A 9,862-nucleotide genomic window follows, 5' to 3' on the forward strand; every position below is an offset into this window, starting at 1 on the left:
AGGATCTGGGGATATTTGGGAGGGCTTCTTGTAGGTGGAGGGCATTAAAGACAGTAGCATTGGGATGGGTGGGTGAGGGCAAGCTCCTCCAGGGCTGAGACCCCTGCCCTACAGAGCAGGACCCACATGCTGCTTGTGGGCTAAGGAGCATGCAGGAGGAGGGCATGCCCTCCAGTAAGGGCTGTTAGCTTTTCTCCAGCCTGGGCCCAGCTAGGGGAAGACAGAAGGCATGACCACAGATCCCAGTCAGGCCTTCATTTATTTGTGAGAGACAGACAGAGACAGCGCGAGCAGGGGAGGATCAGAGAGAGAGGGAGACACAGAATCTGAAGCAGGCACCAGGCTCTGAGATAGCCATCAGCACATGGCCCAATGCAGGGCTCGAACCCACAAACCATGAGATCATGACCTGAGCTAAAGCCGGACGCTTAACTGACTGAGCCACCCAGGCGCCCTTCAGCCAGGCTTTCAGAGAGAAGCCTGTGAGCACAGGAGAGGTCCATGAGCCCTGTGACAGTCATCCTCTCCCACACCCCACAGGCCTACAGGGGCCCAAACATTCATGCCCAGAGAGACTCTCACCCACCCCGTGCCCATAGATGTCACAAGCCTATGTGTGGTTTCTCGACACACTGTTTATTCCATAGGAGAATGGGATCAAGGCTAGGAGCCCCCTGGGGCAGGAGAAGGTGGGAGAGAGTGGGAGAGGCAGGTGGCTCTCCATGGCCCATCTGTGGCCAAGTGCGATCGGCCACCACCTTTCCCAGGCTCTGCAGGAAGCTGGTCTGCTCTGAGTCCATTTGCAGGTTTCGGATAAGCCTCTGTCTTCACCGTCCTGAATGTGGGATGGATCCTCACATAGCACCCCCAGAAGGTTGGGTCCAGTCTGTCCCCAGAGAACTCCCCACTCCAAATCACTACCATGTGCCCCTTTTACTCTGGTCTCTTTGGTAAGACCTGGAGACCAGGGGCTAGAGGGGCAGGCAGATCTGGTGGGCCAGCTTCGGAGGCTGACCGAGGTCCAGGGGAGAGATGAGCTGGGAGCTGGCGGTGGCTCTGAAGCAGTCCACGAAGGCCCAGCTGGCTGGGCCCAGAGGCATGGGGAGGGCCGGCCCCTCACTCTTGGCCCGGGTGCTCCCCCACTGACCACTTCACCTCTCCCGTCCGTAGAGTCACTATGTCCTCATAGGTGGCCGTCTGGTCAATGTTCAGGCCCTGGAGACATGGAATGGTGCTCAGGCCTTGGCTACTCTCTGACCAGGCCAGCGGACAGTGCCACCCCACAGCCCTCAGTGCTGCGGGGTCCTCCTGTTCCTTACCTCATAGGTGTGGTCTTCATCCATTCCGGGCTTGCTGTCATCCTGGTGGGGTGAGGGATAGAGAGCAGAGTGTTAGCTTCCCCCACCCCATCCGCTGCTGGGCCAGGCTGAGGAGGGCCAGGGAGGCTGGCCTGGGGCGAGGGGCTGAGGGGGTGAGGTGTTCTCTGCCCAAACAACGGAGTGAATGAAGGAGATTGAATAGGTGTCAATGGGCAGGCTATGGGGCCGGGGAGACGGAGACCCTGCCCGTGTCTGGCCTGCCATGGCTGCCTCCCTGGTCCCCATGGTCACCTTGTCCAACAGCAGGAAGATGGGCACGATGATAAAGAGGATGATGAGCAGGGTCTGGATCATGATGATGCCATCTTTCAGAGTGTTCCTCCTCTTCAGCTGTGCTATGGTGCTGAATCCTGTGGGGGAGGTGGCAGGGGGTGGTGAGGCTGGGGCCCCCTCTCTGGGCCTCCTCAGTGGCTCTTCTGGGTGTTCCACGACCACAGCCACCTTCCCAGTGTGGCCCCCCACTGGCGGCAGGCTGGGCTGGGGCAGGGTGAGGGCAGCTCTGTGAACGCTCCGTGGCCCCATCGCCCTTTCTCCCTCCCTGCTGGAGGGCAGGCCCCGGACACACCCATGACTCGAAGCTCAGTGCCACAGCCCATGCTGAGGGACCCCTTCAGGCACTTCTGCTGGCAGAGGTAGATGCCGTTGTCCTGGAACTGGATGCCTTGGATGGTGAGGGTGGCGACGGAGCCGTTCTGGCTCTGGAGGATGCGGGTGTCATCGGGCAGGGGCTTGGGTTCCAAGTCCATCTCCCGCTTCCGGAGCCAGCTCACTGTTCCCAAGTCTTTTGTGTGGCACCTCATTTCCACCATGGCGCCCCTTTTCCGGCCTATGAAACGTGGGTTCTGCCAGATCTGGGAACAACTGCTTCCTGTGGGCACGAAGGCCAGGATCAAAATCCTGCTCTGCATCAGGATTCCTGACTGCCAGCCCAAGCACGGGCCCCTACCCTTGTCTGTCCTTGCTTTTGGGTATAGGACAGTCATGAGGCAGAGGTGTGGAGGAACAGAGCCATGGGAGTGGCCACAGGCCAAACCACCTGGGCCCGCCTCTTCCTGATTGCACCCCACCCCCCACCCCCATGTCCCAACATTTGATTTTCCTTTAGGACGACTCTGGAACCTTCCGATTCCTTTCCATGCCTATATAGCAGCCTGATCTAGGCCTTTCCTGCTGGGGTCCAGGGGCCCGTAGGACAGCCCCCCACCTGACCAGGTGCTCTCCCTTCTGTTTTAGTCCTAAATCTTCTTTCTCCCCACATACTTTCTCTAAGAAACTTCCCTCCAGCCTAGTTCCCAGTAAGCGGCCCCTAGGAGTCCCTGAACCTCTCTGGCCTGTCAGAGCCCCTAAAGTTACAGGCTGTTTCCCTGGCTGAGTCTGACTTCCTCGCTAAACAGACCCAGCCTGAGTCCCCAGTGGAATTCCTTCTGGCTTCCCCTCCCAGCCTGGGTTTAGCCACACCCCTTAGTCTCTGGGACTTATTTCTAATGAGGGTGACAGCTGGAGGGAATGGTGTTGTGGGGCCCTCGGAGGCAGGCCTCTGAGATGGAGACCCTAAGGTAGCCTAGAGATGGGTGCCCCGGCTGGGGAGACACAGGGGCACAAGGGCACAAGGGGCAACCATGGCACTGGCCCTGGGACAGTGACCAGCATTGGATGCAGACATTGCCCCCAGAAGGGGCAGGGGAAGTGGCTGACCTTTGGGATCCGGGTACAGGTCTTCTGTTTTGGCTGCTGGCACACCTGCTGGGTGGGAGGAAGTAGGCGGGGCTGGGTCAGGGCTCTCCACTGGAAAGTGGCTGCCCCACCCCTGGGGCCCCCAGCATTCCTAGACCCACTTCCTCTCCTCAGGACATTGGCTTCAAGACCCCTCTGCCCACCGGAGCAGCGCGCCCACCCTAGCAGCGCTCCGGAGAGACTAGAATGGAGCAGGGTCACCAGAAACCCCCTTCTCACCCCTCCTTTTGCCTTTGACCTGACCGACAGCCTTGAGCAGGCACCCTGGGTGAGACCAGGAGGGAAGTCGCTGCCGGATGGCTGTCCTGTTTCCCAGACCAGGGGACCATATATGGAACATGCACGTCCCAGGGTCTGGTTGGGGTTAGCCTCTCTCCTGTGCCGTCCCCACACGATGCCCTCAGGAGACTGGGTGGTGAACCATGTCATAGACACCAACCCCTCACCGCATACCCAGCTCAGCCTGATGCCCTCCAAACGGGAGAGGGGCTGGGGCCACAGGCCTCCTGAACCCCTAAGCATAGGTGATACCCACACACCCAGACCCCAGGGCAGTCAGAGAGAGAGAGAGAGGAGCCCGAAAGTGTGAGAGATAGAAGGGGGAGGTTGGGGAGACCGGGACATGGAGTGGTGGAAACAAGCAAACAGCCCATGACAGAGAGTGAAACCACAGGCTCGTCTCAGCGGTGTCCTACCTGATAGCAGCAGCAGCAGCAGTGCCACCAGCCAGTTGTTGGGCACGGGAGACAGCACCAGCCCCGCCATGGTCACCACTCCGTCTCTGACCCCGAGCTGGTGACGAGGACAGAGGCTCCTGGGGGGAAAACGTGTAACTGCCTGGGCTGCAGCCGGTCCCCTCCCCGCCTCTTCCCCACCAGGCCCCTTCCTGCCATGCAAATTGGGACCCAGGGGAGGCACCAGCTCTCAGGGGACCCTGGGGGAGGGCGGGCTCTCTTGTCAGCTGTGCTGCTAAGGCTCAAAGGGCATCACAGCTGGGGTCCACCACAGTGGGGGGACCCTGGGAGGCAGGGGCCTCTCAGTCTTCTTAGGGTAGCTTGTCCCCACCCTGCTGATGGTCATGTCCTGGAGTCCCCTGGCCTCCTACTGCACAGTTCAGATTCCTGGGCACTTCACTGGGTGCACATGGGTCCTGTGAGTGAGTGTGAGCACAGCTCTTCAGCTCTAGCACAGCCTGCACTCTGCAGGAAGAGAGGCACCAAAAAAGATGGTGCAAGGGTGTGGGGGGGGCAGCTATGGGCCCCGGCACCTGGAGAGGCCCCAAGCGGAGCCTCTTGGCTGGAGTGCAGGCAGCCATGTTGAGGGTTGATGTGGATTTGAGTCTGTGGAGGAAGGAAGCCACAGAGGCTCTTGAGCAAGGGCCAGGTGTGGCAGCCACTTGGGAGAAGACATGGTCCAGACCCTGGCAAGAGGTCTCCCTCCCTCACCTGGTGAGAGAATTTCCTCTCAAAGGGGGATGAACTTAGGTAGGTAGAGACGGCTTAGAAAAAACCTACTACTCAGCTAATCAAGGGATTTGTCCATAGCTCCCAGGTCTTGGGTGGGGGGCAGGAGGCTAGTGCTGGGAAGCCTTCAGATTCTGACTAAAAGGCTCTCTGGCTTTATCTTGCCAGTCAGTAGAGTAGAGTGGTGGATGGAACCGTAGTGTTCTGGAACGAAGTTCAATTTTGTGCCCCAATCCCTGGGTCATACACAACTTTTGCCCCCTGGGGGCCAGGGCGGCCCTTGTGCAGTGCACAACCTGCACGGCCACACATGGCAGGCTTGCATACCTCAGCCCCGGAGCTGAGCCCAGTCTGACTTTTATGTCTCCTCCTTTTTCCCTCCTGTTCCCTCACTCCTTCTCTGCTCCCCACCTCCAGGAAAGGAAGATGCTGAATTCTGTGTGTCCTCTGCCTACATCTCGTTCTCCCCTCCACCTTCCATTTTTCAAACAGCCTATGTTTCTGGTGAGTCCATCTGGGTTTAGAGAGACCTGCCTCCCATGCCAGAGTTGGCAATGAGAAAGGCAAGGATCTGGGTGGTGCCCCGTTAGTCCTGGTGGGCATAGCCCAGTAGGGGCTGCCCCCAAGGAGTGCCAGCCAGGACCAGAGCTTCAGAAAATGGGGACAAGGGAGTTAAGTTTTCATCCGAGGAACAGCTCGGTCCTGGCAGATGTTCTTGCTGTTCCCAGATGTTCCGAATGAAAAAAAAACATTTCTCTGAAAAGGTGTCATGTTCAGTTCACAGAACAAACAGCCCAGGAATATAAACATCACCTGAGGTCAGTCCGGGACTGCAGGCCCCTTGTGCTGGTGGGGGCGGGTGGCTGGAGACCGTCCAGAGGAATGGCGGGGGTTGGGGGAATTCCGGGGCGGGGTCTCTTCATTTAGTAAAGTACCTCCTCACGATGGAGGCCTTGGTTAGCTTTGGAGCGAGTGTCCCCCAAAAGTTGGGAAGCTAATGGGCGAAGGCTTAGGGTGCACACCTGTGTGTGTGCACAGGTGTGTGCTCACATGGGCTGTGTGGTGCGGGACCTGCTCGGGAGCTGGGCCTGGGGCCCAGGGTATCTACAGGGGCGATGGAGGCCGGGGTCAGCCAGCATCTTCCAAACACATCCATCCACACACTCACGTCCTCGCGTGGGCAGGGATGCAGATGTGTCCTTTGGACTTCATTCCCATTCATGCCGGGCAGGAATCTGTTTTCAGGAGCGCCCCCTCCACCCACCCCCCTGCGCCTTCAGGGTTATTTGTCACAGTTGGGGCTGTGCTGTTCCCTCTCTGGTGACAACAGTACAGAGTTCTGTCTGGGGCTCGTGACGTCTTTTCTTTCCTGGAACAGGCCTTATAAGCCCACTCCTGCCTCTGCCCCTGGCTTCCCTGGGTAGCATACCCCAACATCTGGCAGCCCCCACCTCACTTTTCCAGGAAGTCAGCATCAAGACCAGATGGGGGTATACGGAAGGGGACGAGGGGCTTATGAGCTTGAGGATGCAAGAGGTCAGGGGCCCCCCCACCCCCAGCAACACCGGGAATGGTGGGAGAGGACACAACCTCAGTTTGGAAGGACGGGTTCAGACTTTTTCCCCTCCCCTCAATCCACTCTTCCTGGCTCTGTTCCGCTGGCTGTTTTGTGGAGGAAGTCTGCTGGCTAAGAAGGTGTGATTCTGGGTAGAAAGCCACCCCATGGTCCCTGGTGCTTCTCAACAAGGAGTGATCCTGCCCCCTCCCCCCTCCCCTGGGAGCATTTGGAAAGGCACTGGGACCATTTCAGTGGTCACAACGACCAATGGGCACCACTGGCCTGCAGGGACCGGTGGGGGGGGGGGCTGAATTCCCTGCAGAGGGAGGGAGGGTGTCTCACAAAGCAGAGTCCTTGCTCCACGTGCCAACAGCACCCCAGTTATGCAACACCCATGCTTAACCCTCAGAGACCAATTTCCACACTTGTGTAAAACAGAAGTAATCGTAATAATCCATTCTCCACTTCAGGGCAGTCATAAGCACGGAAGAGAATCTAGTATCTGAGTGCTTGGTTAGGAATCTGGGAGCACAGCTTACCCTCAGGAAGGTGGTGGGTAATCCTGATAACTGGCTCTCCAAACTGGATGATTTCGAAATATTAGCTTATGTTTTTCATCCAGGATTTTGCCTCTTTTCTTCCACTATTCAAGGCTCAGGGGGAGGGTGGGCCAGGGCACTGCGCAAGCTCTCCCGTCCTTGGAGCCACGGAGAGCCTCAGCCCTCAGGCACCATTTGCAGAAATTTACAGTGAGGAGGAGCCCCACCCCCACCCCGGTGGGGGGCTCAGAACCCTGCAGGGATGCTGGACCCCTCCCCACGCAAAGAGAACAGCAAGGTGGGAAGGGGCCTCAGGAGATGGCTGAGCCGTGTCAGGCAGCCCGTGATGCCCTGTAACCTCAGGACCCAGCAAAAGGGGGCGCAGGAATCTTGTGAAGGACTGTTTACTAGTTTGAATACAGCCCTGGCAGTCAGAAATCAAACTGTAGAAAACAAAACTATATATAAAATTATATTCCACCCACCAGGGTTGTGGACTTAGCTCACTACCTCATATTACTCACTGTCGCAGGCTCATAGGACTCGGGGCTCTCTGAGGTCAGGGTTCAGAGGCAGCGTCTTTGTGGGGGTGGGGGTGGGGCAGTATCTCTGAGGAGAGTGAGGGGTCACACCATGTGTCCCTCAGGCATCTCAGGGCCTCTGGGGCGCGCAGAGAAGTGAAGGGCCCAGAGAGGAGGGACTGTGGCCACCACCACTGGTGGGGAGAGGGAGTGTGGGCTGTTAGGGGTGGAGGGCCATGACCCATGATCTCACTTGGCCTCTTGGACTCCAGCTAAGAGGTTGCAGTTGTAACCTTCAAAATAAAACTGCCAAGTATTTTACAAGCAAAAGAGCGGCTGATTCCGGAATGGCAGAAAATTGCAATGCCAAAAAAGCGGGTAGGCAAAACCGTGGGCGTGTCCACAAAGGAGAAGACCCGGTCCTTTACAGAGGGAAGGGGGACATCGGGAAGGCTTTTACAAACAAAACATCCATTGGCGTGAAGTGGGAGCTGGAAGTATGGTGGCTTCTCATTGGCTGAGCTGTGACTGTCTCTCATTGGCTGGGCTGTTGCCGGGGCTGAAGGAAAGCCTTTCTTCTCCGGTGCTGGGATAGTAAATTGGTGTCCACCTGCAAGGTCATCGCTTCCCTTTGGGTCTAAATTGATGATGAGTGATGGAGCCTGAGAGCTTCCCCTGCTGAACCTCCCGACTCCTAAAATGGAGGTTCTCTTTTCTTAATGTGCAGAGTCCAAGCTTCCTTTTAGAGGGGGCAAGAAAGAGCGGGTCTGGGCCAGAGAGGGGGGTGGGGCCCTCCTTCTCTTGCTCTCTCTCCACCCTGAGGCTCCCTGAGTCTTCCTCATTTAGCTCCAATCCCTACCAGCCCCTCTTGCTCCTTGCAGCCCTCAGACCCTGTCGGTGTCACACGCGGAGGTGCAGAAGGAAGGAGCCCGCACCTGAGAGGCACCAGGGGGAGGTTTATTGTAAGAACTGTACAAAGGAGCCTGCCTGCCAGCCTGCCGTGGGCCTGTTCCCACCCTGAGTGGGCGTGCGGGGGAGGGGGACACGAGCAGGGGAGACTCTGCAATCTGGATGCAGTCCAGTGGCGAGTGTCCAGGCCAACGGATGCTGAGGCTCTCGAGGCCACCCTAATTTGCAGCCTGAGGAGGGAGAGGTCGGGGGCAGGGTGCTGGTCAGGGAGGAGGCCGCCCTCTCTATGATGCACCTTCTGAAGGAAGAGTCCCAACTACTGCAGGACAATGGGAGGAGTGGGGCCCCCTTCCCCAGAGGACACAGGCAAGAGACCCGGAGCAGGGCTGGGGCAGTGGGTGTGATAAAGAGACTAGGAGGAAGGGAGAAGCCGGTGGCAAGGAGGCCAGCAAGCAGCGCAGACAGACGGAAGGCTCTGGCCATGGAAGCGAGCGTGCGTGCGCACTCACACACACACTCTCTCTCTTTCACACACACACACACACACACACACACACACACACACACACAGTTTTGGAGGTTTTGCTGCTTCCTGAGTTTTAATCAAACTGTTCACAAGAAACAAGAAAGAGAAGAGGAGCTTAGGGTCAACAGGGACTCAACGTGCAAACCTGCCCACACATGTTCACACTCATCCACATACAGCACGGGCACACCACACGGACAGTCCTGCACAGGACACACACACACACCGGTCAGACTACAGGGGCAGCTGACACTGTACACACTTGCAGGGACAGGACATAGCCCTTCACATACCTGAGCGCACACACACAGCTGTACACACAGGCGTGAGGCAGACACAAAGCACACACACACACACGAATAAATCCAGTGATGCCGGCACAGGTGTCTCCCTGCCTCCTCTGAGCTCTGGGAGCCAGCAGAGGCCTGGCTGGCTCCGCGTGCATCGGGATCAGTGGTGCCAACAAAAATGCTTCCTGGCTTTCCAGGCAGCAGGAAGTTGGAAGGAAGGTTAGGCCTGAGCCAGGCAAGCTGTGCAGGTCCCAGTGTTGAAATCTCTCACACTGGTGCAAGGACAACACTCTTAGGATCATTTTGAGGAGCAGGGAGAAGAGGATGAGGAGGAAGGAAGAGGTGGAGACGAGGGGATGTCAAGGCTTGGGGAGGCTACAAAGAGTCCTGTGGTGCTAACGGAGGAGTGAGGGAGGGAGGGAGGGAACAGAAATCTGCCTCCGGAGCTCCAGGGTCCCTGCCCTGCCCGAGGTCTGGGTGTTCAGGCCAAGAAAGCCTCCAGTGCAGTGATGCAGCACCCACCCTATCCCAGCCATCCATGCTTCCTAGAAAAAGACAATTGTCAAGTGGAATCCTTCGTCCGCTCTCCCCCTAGGGGCCAGCCAGGGGAGCCAGGGGCCTGCACAGCGGACAAAGTGCGAAGTGGTTTCAGGAGCCACAACCCCAGCTGGACACCTCAGGACCCAGGGGCCAGTCAGACTTGGGAGACATTTCTGGACCAGTGACATTTCCCTTCCCAGGGAATCTATGAGCTGGAGGGATGAAGCTGTGTCCCGGTCGGGGGACGGGCTGGTAGGCCCCTGGGGTCAGGTGTCCACTCTCACTGAGGTTAAGACATCTTTATCCAGGGGGTGCCTGGCTGGCTCAGTCAGCAGAGCCTGCGACTCTTGATCTTGGAGTTGTGAGTTCGAGCCCCACATGAAGTGTAGCGATTACTTAAAAA

General features: G+C 57.9%; 1 protein-coding gene across 2 annotated transcripts; it reads right to left on the reverse strand.

Annotated features, from left to right (window-relative positions):
• Positions 1–615: 615 nt before the first annotated feature.
• CD79B (CD79b molecule) lies at positions 616–3,967 on the reverse strand. 2 transcript variants are annotated; one of them, XM_029927865.1, is made up of 6 exons: positions 3,809–3,967; positions 3,075–3,119; positions 1,945–2,247; positions 1,611–1,729; positions 1,320–1,361; positions 616–1,215 (listed from the first exon to the last, which is right to left on the reverse strand). In XM_029927865.1, the coding sequence occupies exons 1-6, from the start codon at positions 3,876–3,878 to the stop codon at positions 1,117–1,119; spliced, it is 678 nt and encodes a 225-aa protein (XP_029783725.1). In that variant the 5' UTR covers positions 3,879–3,967; the 3' UTR covers positions 616–1,116. The 2 variants fall into 2 exon arrangements, with proteins under 2 accessions (XP_029783725.1, XP_029783724.1); XM_029927864.1 differs by having other exon boundaries at positions 3,075–3,122.
• Positions 3,968–9,862: the final 5,895 nt, after the last annotated feature.

Source organism: Suricata suricatta, chromosome 17 (genome assembly GCF_006229205.1).
Source record: "Suricata suricatta isolate VVHF042 chromosome 17, meerkat_22Aug2017_6uvM2_HiC, whole genome shotgun sequence".
Lineage (NCBI taxonomy): Eukaryota > Metazoa > Chordata > Mammalia > Carnivora > Herpestidae > Suricata > Suricata suricatta.